This window comes from Biomphalaria glabrata, chromosome 12 (assembly GCF_947242115.1).
Source record: "Biomphalaria glabrata chromosome 12, xgBioGlab47.1, whole genome shotgun sequence".
NCBI classification, from domain to species: domain Eukaryota; kingdom Metazoa; phylum Mollusca; class Gastropoda; family Planorbidae; genus Biomphalaria; species Biomphalaria glabrata.
Window position 1 is genome coordinate 4,127,698 of NC_074722.1, and position 17,107 is coordinate 4,144,804.

General features: G+C 34.2%; 1 protein-coding gene across 2 annotated transcripts in view; it reads left to right on the forward strand.

Annotated features, from left to right (window-relative positions):
• The window catches only part of LOC106058983 (probable E3 ubiquitin-protein ligase HECTD4), a 67,844-nt gene that overhangs the window by 21,691 nt on the left and 29,046 nt on the right, over nt 1-17,107 (forward strand). For both annotated transcript variants that reach the window (XM_056005383.1, XM_056005385.1), the window contains 13 exons: nt 1,585-1,731; nt 2,132-2,319; nt 8,265-8,421; nt 9,412-9,486; nt 9,950-10,158; nt 10,848-11,028; nt 11,708-11,786; nt 11,915-12,108; nt 13,114-13,249; nt 13,698-13,880; nt 14,971-15,150; nt 15,800-16,088; nt 16,770-16,873. In XM_056005383.1, coding sequence (XP_055861358.1) covers nt 1,585-1,731; nt 2,132-2,319; nt 8,265-8,421; nt 9,412-9,486; nt 9,950-10,158; nt 10,848-11,028; nt 11,708-11,786; nt 11,915-12,108; nt 13,114-13,249; nt 13,698-13,880; nt 14,971-15,150; nt 15,800-16,088; nt 16,770-16,873 — 2,122 coding nt within the window. The remainder of the gene's footprint in view (nt 1-1,584; nt 1,732-2,131; nt 2,320-8,264; nt 8,422-9,411; nt 9,487-9,949; nt 10,159-10,847; nt 11,029-11,707; nt 11,787-11,914; nt 12,109-13,113; nt 13,250-13,697; nt 13,881-14,970; nt 15,151-15,799; nt 16,089-16,769; nt 16,874-17,107) is intronic.

The following is a 17,107-nucleotide window of genomic DNA, read 5'->3' on the forward strand; positions in this document are numbered from 1 at the left end:
TAAGTAAAAATATGCCACTCTCCACGGCCTCTTGCTAGTTTTGTAATGGCTTCCCAGCTCTTTCCTGTCCTCTCGGCTTCATCTAGTATACTGCGTCGCCATGTTCTTTTTGGTTTTCCTCTACGTCTTTTTCCCTGGGGGTTCCACTCTAAGGCCTGTCTAGCTCTGTTTTTGTTATCTTTTCTAAGTGTGTGACCAATCTATCTCGAAAATCTGCACTTCTATATTTTTCTGTCCATTCTTCTCCCACAGTTTGGTGTTTTCTATTTTGTCGAACAAGTGTATTTTTAAGATATTTCTGATGGTATTTCTATTGGTACATCTACAGTAGTACATCTGGTATCATTTTAAACTATAGCCCAGAAATTGACCTAATCTAAATTATGAACTGCTACTTAACTCATTGACTGCTGTGTTGTTGTTTTTTTTTAAAAATGCTACTTTTTTGGAAAAAAAAGAAAATGCCTAAAACAAAAATTTATTATTTAAGTACCAATGAAGCTATAGTAACATATTTGGTATCAAAGTAAAGGTAAATGAATGGAGAATGTGAAAACATCTTTCTATTTAAATATAAGATACAAATTATAATCTAAATAATATGACCCTCAAAAAAAAAAATGGATGCCAGCTTTAGAACTTCTGAGACCTAAATATAGATTTTGATCTTTGCATTACTGTTGAAACATCATATTAGACTATTGACATCTTTTTCAAAAAAAAAAGTTGATGTCATAGAAGTATAAATAAAACAATAATAAAGCTTCTTCAGTAGTAAACATTGTGGGTGTGTCTTGGACAAGCATAGCCATGATGTTGTAGATTTTTACAGATAAACAATACTAAAAAAAAAGAAAATGTGCAAAAAATGCCCACAATGGATGATTATTTGATGTAGATCTACCATTCCCTTTCTTTTTATTTATCATAAGCTTAGATCTAGAGATATATCTAGATCTAGAGTCTAAGTCTAGAGATAAAAGCTTAGATCTAGTCAATCTCGATCTACACTCTACACCTAGCCTACTGACAATAATAGATTTAGATCTAAATACTAATAATATAAATATAAATACGCTAAATTTAGACTTACCTGGATCTAATCTCTATATCTAGATCAAATTCTTCATTATTACTATTTGTTTGTGATAAATTTTAGAATAATTATAAAGTTTCTTCAGTAGTAAACATTGTGGGTGTGTCTTGGACTAGCGTAGTCATGGCGACTTTTTTTTACATTGTAAAAAAAGTAAAAATAAATGTCTAAATAAAGCCAAAAGCTTCTAATTTCTATGTAAACAAAGGATGAAGAACTCTTTTATAAAGTAAAAATAGTTCCACTGTTGTTAGTTAAAAAGTTTAATTTTAAAATGCAACGAAACAAAGGTAGGGTATGAACGTCTAAGGGATAGACGTTCCGTGCGTTTAGGGGCAGTCAGACCGTCTATGGGAAAGACGCTCCGCACTCATTGAGTTAAAAGAAAAGTAACTGTTTTAAAAAAAAACAAACTATACCTTTAATCATTATTACTTTGTTTTGGCCATTACTTTTAACATTATTTCATGATTTGTATTTTCTTGAAGAGTGGATGATCTGATGTGTGGAGGAATGCTTCATGAGGTGAGAGAAGCTTTTGCTGAAGCTATGAGCTCTGTGGTACAGTTGGCTGCTCAACATCCAATAGCTAGTGCCAGCAGTATTGGTCTTCTGTGTACCATCCCATACACCAGGTCAGATTAGTTGGATATTTTGAATTGAGAGTTATGTTCACCGTATCTTTTGGGCTAGTCATGTCAAGCACAGATTAGATTGACTTACTTAGACTTTGATCCTCTTGTGCCTCTCAGTGTATGGGGTGCCAAGCTGTTTTCTTTTTGTTTAATTCTTGCTGTGTCTCAGAACTTGGGCTTTATGGAGTCACCAGGATCTGCAATGTTTGATTAGATTAGAAATTATACAAAATTATCATAAGTTAATTATTGTAAAGTCTCCATAATTATTGACCTATGCTCCAAATGCAGTGTTTGTGTTTTACTATCTATAATGAGGGGGAACTCATGTTCATCTTTTGTGTTAAATAAATCTTAATGCATTTTATATTACAACCAAGTCAGTCTTTTTTTTTTTCAGAGCTGAAGAGAAATGTCTGGTGAGGTCACACCTGGTCCACCTGCTGGACAAATTGTGCAGTCTGGGTAACCACAGAGCAGACGGCCTTGGTGCTGAAGCCCAAACCCCTAGGCAGAAAGTCTCAGCATTGGCCTGGGCTGGGTTCCAGGTGCTGGCATCTAGGTGTGTCAAATGGGAAAATGAAGATGGTTAGTATCTCAGCATAACTTGTTTCAATAATAGCTTATCTGAAGTCTGAACAGCTATGTAATCCTAGTAGTGTTGACCTATTTATAGAATTAACATAAATAATATATTTCAAATTTCAGTTTTAGATACATTTTTTTATTGTTGACATAAGTCACTGATTTTTCTTTCAATAAGAGATTATAAACTAAATTTTACTGCAAATACTGATTATATCAGCAAAAAAGGGCAGCAAAGATTATGATTACTGAGAAAACTGTCCTCGTATCCTTTAGGGAAAATGCCTTGGTTATGTTTTATCATGCTCACATCTGCAACATTTTAAGTTTTAATATGACTGCCTGGTATGGCAATCTGAGCATTAGAAATAAAAATAAACTCTATAGAATTCTAAATGATGCTGGTAACGTCATTGGCAAAAAACAAACCCCATTTGGGCAGCTGTTTGAGACAAACATCCATAAATAAGCTAAAAAGATTCTAGAAATAAAAAAATCACCCTTTGGGTCAGGATTTTGTGATTTTACCATCACAAAAGAGATACAAGACACCAGTAGCAAAGACAAACAGACACAAACACTCTTTTGTTCTCCTGGCAATCAAATCATTAAATAGAAACAATTTGATATAAACTTTTCTCGTGTAAATTATGAGTGTCAGGTGTGAATGTTACGCGCTCTTGGCAAGATGGCTGCTCCCTGTTTACTGTAATCAGAGATGAGTTAAATTTTTCGTTTTGTTGTATTAAATCAAACCAAATTCATTAAAAAAGCTATTTAACTAATAAACTAATATCTTTAAATTATATATTTAACTTAATTCAGCATTTTTTCCACTAATTAATTCAAATTAACAATTCTTAGCTTAGGACTATTTTGTCTCACTAATCCTTATAATTTATTAGATCTACTCTAGATATCTAGATCTAGTCTATATTTATTATTATATCCTTAGATTTTAGATCTAGTCTGTCTAGTGTTAGACTTAGACTTTAATTAAGGCTTTAGATCTACTAATCATCTACTAATACTACTAATAATAACTAATAGTAATATTCTATGTAGTTAGTTAAGTTAGTTATACACGTAAATATATTGATCTAGAATTAGCTAGAATCTAGATCTAGTCTAGGTCCACATTTTGAATTTAATAAACTATTTGATTTGATTTAATTGTCATTGTAAACTAGCTTTCACTTTAGATTTAGACTTAACTTAGGCATTGTAAACCTTAAACTAGATTTAGACTAGACTCCTTTAAAAACTAAAATCAAGAACAGTCATCATGAAATTGCTCTGGCTATTTATCCTAATAATCACTAAATGCACACTAGCTGAACACAGAACTAGATCTACCTTTGTCAACACTAAACTTAAAAAGGAAACAACAGTCATAATCAATCATCACACTTTAGAACAATGCAACTTCAAAAATAACCTAACATACACATCTATAACATTAAAGAAGATTACCCATCACAAATGGAAGTTCTCAATCAGACACAGCAGAAATAAATACCTATCACTGTTAATATTAATAGCAGGAGATGTAGAGTCAAATCCAGGGCCTAGATCTAAAGATAGATGCAACATCTGCAAAAAAATATGCACCCTGAAACAGAAAGCCATTCAATGTGACACCTGCGATGAATGGTACCATGCTTCATGTCTCCATATGAATACACCTGTGTATTATGCCTTAGGCAACAAAGACGCATCATGGCACTGTGTACCGTGTGGGTTACCTCAGTTTACATCAGGACTGTTTGATTCCTTTGATGCGGACACTTCTAACCCATACAACATCCTAAACACCATCCCGAACCAAACTCACCAACCACTAGCCAGATCCACTCCTGTTAAACCTAAATCTACTAAAATTAATACAACAGCCTCACTAAACAAACCTACTAAAGAAGTAATACCAAAATACCTTAAAACCTTAGTTATAAATTTTCAAAGCATTAGGAACAAAACAGCAGACTTAGAAATTTTATTAGAATGTGAGAAACCAGACATAATTGCAGGAACAGAAACTTGGCTGCATCCTGAAATTTATAATGCAGAAATTTTCAATAGTAATTATGAAATTTTTAGAAAAGATAGGGCTGATAATCATGGAGGAGTTCTTTTAGCAATAAAAAACACTCTTATAGCAGAAGAAATTACCTTACCTAACTCAAAAAATGTAGAATCAACATTTTGTAAAATTAATACCACCTCAACATCCCTAATAATAGGCAGCATTTACAGACCACCAAATTCTAGTTTAGAATACATGCAGGAACTATGTAATCAGATTACTACACTTAAAGAGACAAATAAAAAAGCAGTTTTTTGGATTATGGGTGATTTCAACCTACCTGATATAAATTGGAAAACACTAACCATAGATAAACACCAAAACCTTAAGGACATAAATGAGCTTTTCATAGAAACTTTACACAACCTAAGTTTAGATCAAATCATTAAAAAGCCAACTAGATTAAACAACACATTAGATCTCTTCTTAACCAACAGACCTGGATTAGTAGTTGATTATGAAATTATCCCTGGTCTATCAGACCATGAGATCATAAAAATACACAGTCAGATAAAAGCAGTAGCCAATACAAAACCCAAAAGAAAAATCTTACTCTGGAATAAATGTAACCTGACACAACTACACCAAGCTGCACTAAACTTTCAACAAACATTCTTATTAGAAAAAGACATTAACCAACCAGTCGATGACCTCTGGAATTTCATTAAAAACCATCTTAAAAGCATTATAGAAAATCATATACCAACTAAATACACATCAAACAAAATAAATAAATGCTGGTTTAATAATAGACTAAAGAAGCTTTGTAAACAGAAGGAAAACCTCTATAGAAAATTTAAAGAAACTAATGCAGAAAGAGTTTACAAAAAGTATATAAAAATTAAACACTTAACCCAAAAAGTAAGCAGACAGCTGCAGAGTGAATACATAAACAATGTAATATCTAAAGATAACAACAAAAACCTATGGTCTTACATTAAGTCTAAGAAAATGGAAACAACAGGCGTAGCGCCATTAAAAGATGAACATAACATAATACATAATGATAATGAAACTAAAGCAAACATTCTAAACAAATACTTTGCATCAGCATTCTCAGCCCCAGGAGACAAAGACATATTACTGAATTTGAACCAAGTAGACAACATAGAAGATATAGTAGTACAAGAAAATGGAATTCAAAAACTATTAGCCAACACCAAACCAAATAAAGCTTCTGGACCTGATGGTATTCCAGCTAGATTACTCAAAGAACTAAGTAATGAGCTAGCCCCAGTGTTCAAAATACTCTTTCAGGCTTCACTTAACCAGGGCAGAGTACCAAAGGACTGGAAAGAAGCTAATGTCACCCCCCTATTTAAAAAAGGAGAAAAATCTGACCCAGGAAACTACAGACCAGTATCACTTACCAGCATCACATGTAAAATCCTAGAACACATAATATGTAGCAACATCATAAACCACTTAGACAAACATAATGTCCTCACACCATACCAACATGGCTTTAGGAAATATAGATCATGTGAAACACAACTAATAGGACTAATTGATGATTTTTCAAAAGGTTTAGATAATAGTGAACAAATAGATGCTATCTTACTAGATTTTTCTAAGGCTTTTGACAAAGTTCACCACCATAGTTTGCTTAAAAAATTAAAATATTTCGGCATTAATGGTCCACTGCATCAGTGGATTAAAGACTTTCTGATAGGGAGAGAACAAACTGTAATAATAAATGGCTCTAAATCAACACCGATAACAGTAAACTCAGGTGTACCTCAAGGTACAGTCTTGGGTCCACTACTATTTTTAATTTACATAAATGATTTACCAAATTGCATTAGTTCAGGAACAAAAGTCAGATTATTTGCAGACGATTGCATAATATATAGAACAATAAAAACAACACAAGACACAGATATTTTACAAAGAGAATTAGATGAATTACAGAAATGGGAATCAAATTGGAGCATGTCTTTCCACCCAGAAAAATGTCAGTTGTTAAGAGTAACAAAAAAACTAAAACAAATTAATTCCACTTATCTTATTCATGGCAAACCAGTATCACAGACTAAAAACGCAAAATACCTAGGTGTTATAATAAATGAAAAACTATCATGGAATCCACATATTGATGAAACTACAAAAAAATCAAACAAAGCATTAGGATTTATTAAAAGAAATTTCTATAAATCAAATAAGAACATAAAACTAAAATGTTACTTAACCTTGGTTAGGCCAATAATAGAATATGCATCTTCCGTTTGGGACCCCTCAACTCAAGAAAACATTAAGAAACTGGAACAGACACAAAATAGAGCAGTGAGATTCATAACAAACGAATATTCACATTTGACTAGAGTAACACCTTTAGTAAAATCACTAAATTTAGAAAGCCTTCAGGACAGAAGGCTCAAAAGTAAAGTAGCAATCATACATAAAACACTGAACCATAATCTTCAAATACAAAAACAAAATTTAATAAAATACTCTGAAAGACACAAAGATAAAGGCACATTCCTCGTCCCATATGCTAGGACAAATTTGTACAAATACTCCTTCTTCCCTAGTGCTATTAGAGCATGGAATGGGTTGCCTGAGCTAGCCAGGAAAACCAGTGACTTGGCAGAATTTAAGTCATTGGTTAATATGCATGACTAAATGCATGACGCGTAGGACGTAATCATCTTCTTTTTTGAAGTAACGTCTGTATTATATAAGATAAGATAAGATAATGTATATTTTTATTTGTCTAGTTTCTAGCAATGTTTTGTTTGGAGTAATGCACAAATTGTTAAACAAATTTCCTTATGGACATTAAAGATTATTATTATTATTATTATAGTAAAAGTCTTAAATTATAGCAGACCTGCCTACCGTTACGCAAAATGCGTATTCGTTACGCAAAATCTCCCAAAAATGACAGTCAGTACGCAAATACGCATTTAACACGTCGCGTTACGCATTTCATATCCTTTTTTTTTTCCTTTTCTTGACTAGCTTACAAGCGGTCACGGAGGTCACGCTAAGCCGTCTTGTCGGGCAGAAGGGGGGGGGGAACAGAAAAGGTGGGGGAACACATTGTGTCCAGATCTATACGTTGATTGGTTCTTAATAGCAATTAGATTTAGTCTAAAAATGAAGAACGCAAGAGTGAGGGAGTGGCGGGTTGGTACCAGGTTGGTACCGTAAGTTAGCTGATACACCAACGTGACTTTTTTTTTTTTTTTGTAAGTTCATTAGTAGAAATTAATTATGTTGAATCCCTGATTCCCGTATTCATTTGTATAGAAAAAAATATCGAAGTGCTATCGATTCAAAACACATTGAGTGACATTGTAGATATCTAGTCTAGATCTAGATCTGTATTCTAGATCTAGAATCTAGATAACTTGTTATACAGGAATAGATCCACGGCATCGGTAACACTTGAGCCCAGATCTAGAGTAGATTAGTAGATTATATTCATTATAAATTATATAGACATAGATCCAGATCTAGTCTAGATATCATCTCTATTGTATTGTCGTATTGATCTAGATTTAGATTGTAGATCTAATAATGACATCGAGATCTAATATTATATATATATATATATATATATATATATATATATGACAAAATAGTGGATCGCGTAACATTCTGGTGCCAAAATATGCATTTTGACCATCAGCGTTACGCATTTGGACTTTTTTTGGTAGGCAGGTTTGGTATAGCATGATTTAATTTTTTTTGTTTTGTGTAGACAACTTTTAATATAAATGGTTTAGGTATCTGTATTATTACATTTATATTATCTAGCTGATGTTGTACAGTTAGACTAGTGGTATTCTAAAATAGCCTGATATTTAAAGCTAGATGCTAAAGACACTTTATTGAAAAAAATAATAAATTTTCCCATCAGGTTCACAAGTAGATGAGTTGGAACACTCAGGTTTGGCCAAACAGGTGTCTACCTTGCTAACTCACCATCTGGCCAGGGCTACTGAAGGCATTGGGAATGCTATGGCTGGAACCGAAGCACTCCAAGAAGTACTCAGTCTCCTCAACAACTTGTCCAGGTGAGACATGCAAGACCAGTCGTTAGACTCTGTGCACATTGAATAAACTGTTCCTAGACTGTTCTAAATAATATCTACTACATACCAGAACATATGTACAACATACTAGAATATATCTACAATATACCAGAACATAAGTACAACATACCAGAGCATACCTACAACATACTAGAACATATCTACAGCATACCAGAACATATCAAAAGTATACCAGAAAATATATACAACATATAAGAATATATTTACAACATATTAGAATATATCTACAACATACCAGAGTATATCTACAACATACCAGAATATATCTACAACATACTAGAATATATGCATTTAAAAAAAAGATTATGTAAACATTTGTCAAGATACCCCCTTCTTTCCCCCTCTCCCTTCCGTTCACAACTGATTCAGACAAGTGATCACAGCGCATTGAGAAATCTAAAAGCAAAACAAAAACAATTGGTAAAAATATTTCTAGTTGCACAGATTTATTATATCGAGGTCTAACATACATGTGGGAAGCCTGGTCGAGAGGCGCTTGAACTTGGCTTGGCTTGGCTTGGCTACCTAGAAGGGGGCTCGAGGTTTGACACCCGACTTGGGCAGAGTTGTGTTTACTGAGCGCCTAAAGGCAGCATGGAAAACCAACTCCTAGATACCCCCTCCCCCCACTGGTCCACAAATGAGATTGGACTAAAAGTGCTCTGAGAAAGTAGTGCTATATAAAAGCTATAATAATAATACATATAATTACATGACATCCAAACTAATTGATACAGTTACACTTTATTTAAGCTTTTTTTTTTTCAAATTTTTATGTTTTCTTGTTTTGACCTAAACTTTCATTTTAACTCATTGCAAATTGGATTTTGTGGTCAATGATATTAATTATTCATGCTTATATAGTTCAGATTTCCTGATTTGATTCCAGAACATTTTGATTTTGATTATATCATTTCATCCTTTTGTTGTTGCCTGTTCCCTCTGTTCCAGGAGTAAGATGGGCAAAGCCATTCTGAGTCAACCTGCGTGTGTGTCCAAACTTTTATCATTGTTACTTGACCAAAGGTAAGGATTCTGTTTATATTTGTATTTAACCTTTGACCCAAAATATGAAAACTTATTGATTCATTTAAAAAGGTCTGCAAACTATCACTCACACAAACATTGTATTTGAAACAAAACACAAAATATATGGATTTTTTTATAATTACCAGTTTATTTATTATATGCTTCATTATATATAGCATTTTATTATTGACTTAATTATAATTGCCTGTTTATTATAGAATGAGTTTTAATTACTGGTTTATGATACAGTTAGTTTTAATTGCTAGTTTATTATTCAATTATTTAGAACTACTTGTTAATAATGCAACTGGTTATATTATCCAGTTTATAATACAATCACTTATAATTGCCAGTGTATTATCCAATTAGTTTTCTAGTATTTTAATTAATAAATATGAATTAATTCAGTTTTTTAAGTCTTTTAAAGTAATTAACACAAGAGCTAATGCTGTTTCCACAGACCATCACCAAAGCTGGTCCTCATCATCCTTCAATTGTGTAGAGTTTCTCTCCCCTTGATGAACTGTGTGGACTGTGAGGAGGTAGAACTCCCCGCCTGGGGTCAGCAACTCTATTCTAGTCATTGGAGCACAGCCAAACCTGTCTCGGACCCACCAGCTAAGATTATCTGTCTGCTCTTGGCCAAACTTGGGGACTTCCTGGTGCCAGGTTGGTTGATGCTTACTCTCACATGAGAATTTAAGTAAATTTATTTTGATGGCAAATTCTGGCTATAGTTTTTTTCTTTGTAAAGCTTATGATGAATATATACCTGAGATATATTTAGTGAAATTAAATTCACCTGAGCATGTACCTTCTTTGTTGCACTCATTGACACTATAGCTAGAACATTCTTTATAAGCATCTTACTACAAATATATTTCTGTAACACTTTAAATTTATGAGTTACTATCTTCTTCCTATACGTAAAAAGTGACATTATCCATGTTAAACCATTAGTGTTAATAAATTCACATTTTCTTAGACATTTATAAAAACATTCACAAACTTTAGTATAAACTCAGCTTTTGAAGTCCCACAAATTTGAATAACACTGCAGGCAGTATATTGTAGGTAAAACTGAACGGCCACATCAGACTTACAATTAATAATAAAAATACTTCATCTTATCTTATCTTATATAATACAGACGTTACTTCAAAAAAGAAGATGATTACGTCCTACGCGTCATGCATTTAGTCATGCATATTAACCAATGACTTAAATTCTGCCAAGTCACTGTCATAGTCATAGTCGCCATTGTTCAACCATCTTTGAAGATCAACAATATAGCCATAATGTTGAGAAAGACCTGGTATTATTTTCTTCAAGTGATCATTTCTTTGTTCTTGTGACAGGAGATCAAGTCCTGCTGTCAAGCCGGTCCCCATCCCAGGATTCCTCTGTGCCTGGCAGATCAACCAAAGGCAATGACCCAGACAAGCCTGAAGACAGTGATGTCCAGCGAGGAAAGCTCTCTGTATTTGTCCACAAGAGAGAAGACCAGATGTCACATGATATCATTCAACCTTTGCTCAGGTTTTTTTATCTTTCATTTTTTTGTTCATACATAATGTAGCTTTTTGATTTTCCTTTTGTTATACAAAATGACCAGTGGGCATGGTGGCTGAGTGGTTAAGTGCTTGGCTTCCAAGGCCTGTGTTCGAATCTCGGGGTAGACTAGGATTCTGAATTTCTGGATTTTTAGGGCTTCCCAAGTCCGCCCAACTGGGTACCTGACTTAAGACTTAAGTTGGTGAAAGTATAGGCGGTTGGTAGTTGTGCTAGCCACATGACACCGTGCTCGTTAACTGTTAGCCAAAGAAACTGATGACCTTAACATCATCTGCCCTATAGACCGCATGGTCTGATAGGGAAACTTTACTCAACTAAATGGCCAGAATTACAGAAACATTGTGTACCTTTTTTGTCGTCATCATTCCAGAAATGGGTTTTTAAAAAAATAAACTTTTATTTCACTTGTTTTTTGTTTTTTGGAAATTGTATCGCAAACAGAAGTCTCAAGAAATTTTTAAATAATGTGACTTTAGAAATTGTTTGGTAAAACTACATCAAAATATATAACAACTAATTTGAATTAAAACAACAACATTGTTTAGAATATTTGTAAATGGAATTCATGCTTCTATATGACTTAAGGTATGCAATATTTGTGTTGTAGTGACTCCATCTAACTACTAAATGTTATGCTCTACAGTTGTGAAAACAGACCATTCAGACTAGTGAGTAACACCAATGTAGACAAAGTGGTCAGGCTGGATAGAGAACTAGCCAAGGTTAGAGCGAATGTCTATGTTTATTGTGATGTCTACCTTGTTTGCCAGTTTCTTATTGGTTAAGTTTTTCTAGCTTTTTTAAAGTTATCTGTCAAGGTTTACCAGTTCCTCTAATTATTCATGTACAGAATGGCAAGGTTGAGCTTACCACTGAAGAGGCTGTGAGTGCCTTCAAGAAAGCCTACAAGTGGGCTCAGATGGGGCTTGTCATATCCACTGCTCCGCCCACTGACACCAGCATATCAGAAAACAATAACGGAGTGGACAAAAAGAAGACAGTGTCAGAAGTCATTTGCAAAGACAAGAACTCAGAACTGGCCAGGTACTATCCCCACTTTTAATTAACTATTCTCAATCATTTTTTAGGATTGATAGCTCAAAAAAATAAAAATGGCAAACTGCTCATTTGCTATGTTTGCACTTGAAATTCTCCAAAAACCTGTTCAACCCTTGAACTTCTTAATTATTAGAGCTAAAAAGATGTGCACTATATGGGAAATACAACCTTACAATCTGATGAAACAATTGCAACAATAGAGCTTTTGGTTTCAGAGATGTAAAAGTAGCATTTCTAAAGATTATTGGTAAAACAGATTGTACTATAAATATGAAAGATTTACATCAGAAATGCACAGTTTTTTTTTTAGAAAAAAAGATAATGAAACTAAAAACAAGCGACAACAAAGCAAGTCATCAACTAAACTTACCAGATGACCAGATAGAGCCACCAAAACACAAAATCTTTAAGGCAATGAAGTTAAACCTACTTAAACCATCCTAGGCCCAAAGTTTGCCTCCATTTCCACATATATTCACTTATAATTACCATTGTACTGACCAGTTGGAATCATTTGGGGGGGGGGGGGGGGGGAGTGTCTGCTATTCAGCTTTTGAGAAATCTTTCTCTAAACATTGGAAAATGTTAATAGGCCAGCTTATGCTATTTAGTTTTTGGATGTGGCAGCTCTGAAAAGTAAAGTTCCCTTCCAGAACTTGTGATTGATGTGACATATAATGAAAAGCCCTTCTGTTTCTATGGCCAATGATTACCTGTATGACCAGCACTAAACCAAATGCCTTTACTTTCACTATTGTCAAGTTAATTCATAATCCTGAAGTTCAAAATCCTTCACCAGGACACAACATTAAATTACTTTTTATCTGCTACTAAAGTGTGTAGGTTGGGCTGCATCTGTGCGATGTAGATCAATTTTTAAAGCCTTCTCAAAAATTAAATTTCTAATACTGACCTGGAGCAGTAATTGTAAATAGAAATAACTTATCAGTAAAACATAGAATCTAGAAATGTGTCCTTTTGTTTCTCTAGAACTGATCCTGTGAGGGCATTCATCAGTGGTCATGTAGCCAATGCCATGGCAGCTGAGGTCATCGCACTCTTACACAACCTGCTATCATCCCAGACTAGTTCAACTACCAACACTTGGTCACAGGCAGTTCAAAGGGTAATTTTACAGTGTTTGGAAATTTATTACTAAGAGTAAACATGAATGGATGGAAAATGGAAAAGCAATTTCAAAAGAAAAAAGAGGTGCTAAGGAAGTTTGTGTAATGAAAATGTTTATGTGGCCCCTGTAGGTTAGGGACTTACATAAACCTGTACCATATTCACATAAACAAGTAACAACAAAAAAAGTTTTTTTTAAAAAGGTAATTCTTCCTTTATGAAGCCAATGATGTCTTGTAAGAGCCACTTAGCTAGTAATTTTTGTTTCCCAAAGATATACATAATCTGTCAAATTTCTAGAAAAATCATAGAGCTATTTTCGAGCCCTTCCAGGTTTAGCCCATAAATAGTTTGCAAGCTGATAAGATGAATTGTATATATGAACTATTAAGAGATCAATGTATGTGTCATAATGTGTTGAGGTGTCCCATTGCTTTGCTCCTTAGGTTCTGGCCAACGCCCTATCTGGCCTACCAGTTCTCCTCGGATGTCTAGATGGCTTGTCATCTCCCAGGTCTCCTCGCAGCCAGTCCAACAACCAGCTCATGTCACTGGCCAAGCAGGCCAACGCCGCGCTCTGCGCTATTGGGGGCTTTCAGGAAACATTGAAGCCAGGATGTGAGGTCAAGGTAAGGGCAGGAGGTCACAAGTTTGTTAAGGCTTATTTATCTCAACACTTACTGTTAGAAAATTGTGGGAAGGCGTGGTCGAGAGGCTAAGTGCGCTTGAACTTGGCTTATATTGGCTACCTATGAAGGGGGCTCGAGGTCTGACACCCGACTTGGGCAGAGCTGTGTTTACTGAGCGCCTAAAGGCAGCACGGAAAACCTTCTCCCAGATATCCCCTCTCTTCACTGGTCCACAAATGAGATTGGACCCTAGCGCTCTGAGCATGCTATAAGCATGAAAGTAGCGCTATAAAAAATCCATTATTTATTTTATTTAAATTAGGATCTAACCAAAGTATTATTATTTCTTTGATTTAATTGAGGGATACCATTTTGCTGTAATTATTCTGAATTTTTGACCCAAGATTACTGGTTTTAAAAAGTCAGTGTCGAACTTCTAAGCTAAGGGAGGCAAATAATCTAAAAATGTTGTTCTATTAAATAATTATAATTTAAAAAAAAAACTTTTTTTAAAAATAAAGAACAATATGGTCTTGTTTCCAAAAAATATATACTTTGAATTTAAGAACAAAAAAAAAAGGTTCATAAACACTCAATGTTAAGAGTGTAACCTTATTCATTTGCGTTTTAAAATTTTCAGAATATATAGTACATAGTTTCTCTTCTACTTCAAACAGTCATGAAGAGCTCTTCTTATAGGAAAGTTAACAATAGAGGTGGTAACTTTGTATTTCATCTTACTACATTCGTAGTCAGTGGCAATCATTCTCTTGAGTCAAACTGGCATAACTTTTTTATTTTTTAAAAGATATTTTGAACAAATTTTGTTTAGAAAACAGGAAGAATGTCTTGTTTTGAAATGTTCTTTAAAAATCACAATTAAAAAAAAAACATAACTTGTTTCTTTGTAAAAAAAAAAAACAACTATATCAATAAATTTACAATTTTAGAACCACTAAAAAATCCTGAAATACTAAGAGGAATGTGGTATAACTGATGAACTCTGTACACGCTAAAAAAGTGTTCCCTGAAGATAGTCTCTAATTTGGTTTCTCTTGAAATCATAACCCAAATATTTCTGTTTTCAAAGATTACTGGTGAATGTATTAGAGCATCCTATGGAACAGTGGTCAGTGTGTCTGAACAGAATGATGTGGTCACTGTCCAGCTGTCCAATGATGGCAACAACAATGATGGCAGTGCTCACACAGCTACCTATAGTGACACTGTCAAGGTACCCCTCGCCAGAGTCCAGCCAGTCAGAAATGAGGCAAGTCTCTAATAACTATTCAAACTGTCCAATGTTGGATTTTATTTAGGTTTAGTATCCTGTTTAGTACATTTAAAATAACCCTTCAAGAAATATATATATTTAATTTTAAGTATGTTTTGAAGACGAGCTGAAAAGCTTAATTTACATTACAATCTTTAAAATAAAAAAAAAGGCAAATACCCTTTTTCGGATCTATTGGGCAGATGATGTAAAGCTCCGTTTCTTTAGCCAATGAATAGTTATCAAGCAAGGTGTCATATGACCTGCATAATGACCAACCACCTCTATTTTTCCCAACAAAAGTCAGGTACCCATTAGTAGAGTTGAGTGGACTCAGAGGCATCCTTAAAATTCCAAAATAAAAAATCCCACTCTTCACCAAGATTCAAACCCAAGACCACTAACTTTGGTAGTCAAGTGCTTTACCGCCCAGCCACTTTGCCCTTTATCTTAGTTTAAACCCATTTTAAATTCATAATGAAGCCTGTCAATGATTGTTTACTGCCTTTGATAGTTGATTGATAATGTATACTTATATAGATCAAACAATGTTTTCCTTTACAAATTTTATAACCATAATTAGATTGGGTTCAGATAATTTAAATATAACTACCATTTTTTTAAACTATTATGTTTTGCTCATCAGGTGTTTAACAAGTACCAACGAGAAATCAGTGACGCTGTGCTTGCAGCAGTTCAGGCTGTCATCCTTCCAGCAGATGAGGCCACATCTCCCCTGACTCACTCACTTCACTCTGCAGGGGATGGCAACACTATGGCCAACCAGATATGTCGAGTGGTGGCTGAGATTCGGACCCGCACCTCCATGGTACTGGCCCAGTATTTGCAGGATGTTGAGTTTGCCAAGAAGTTCATTGAGCATTGCGGTTACTCCATTGACATGTTGAAATCTCTGGCCAAAGATTGCCAAGCAGGTAGTTGTACATCTTTTGAAACTATTATTATATTTTTCATTAATTAGATGAAAATAGATATAAGCTTAGTGGCTTTTGACTAAAACTTTATTAATCCTTTATGGGAAACTTATTGTGGTTACAAGGATTCTTTTTCAATTATAAACAACATTCCACAAAAGAAAGCAGACACAACACGCAGAGAAGTGACAGCACACAGACATCTTGATCTTTTTCACATTTTCCAAAAGGATGAGTAGTGCTGATATAGGCAGAAGTCACCCACTTGGCAACACAATCTGTGGATGCGTTTTTAGTCTGTTGTAATAGTTAAACCTTAATTACAAAACAAAAATAATTAAATTGTCGTTTTATTTCAGAAATAATAAATGAATTCATTGACCTACTAACCAAATATAGGAGGTGCAAACATCTCATTTAAATATTCTTCTGAAGTCTCTTCAAGCACACTTTTTTTGTTTTCTTCATTTTTTAGTTTTTCAATATGAGAAGCATGGGATACCAAAACTAGCATTTTTGAAAAAGATTTTCTTTATTCTATAGGCTCATTAAAAAAGAGTAATTAAAAATATTCTTTGCAACAATTTGACATGGCAGTGCTTTAGCTAAGAAACTTAATCTTTAGGTATGGGTTTTCAGTTTATCATAACGACAAATTAATTGCTGTGCAACTACCAACAGGAAACAGACTACCAGTCGTAGAAGCTCACTGTCAAAGGTTGCGGATGCTCTACCGAGACTGTGCTAAGCCACCACCCCCACCATGTCGTGCTGACATCAGACCAGTAAGACTTTATTATCATTTGTTGAAAATATAGGCATAGTAAAAGCATGTTGAATCTAATAAAGTATGTGCTGAATGTTCAATATATCTCCCTCCAACAAATTGGTTTTATATAAGTGTTTGAACCTCAGTGTCTCCCTCAAAAATCAATTCATTAGGTTTGATGTGAACTTTAGTTTTGGAGGCCAGGTGGCTGAGTAGTAAAGTGTTTGAACCTCAGTGTCTCCCTCAAAAA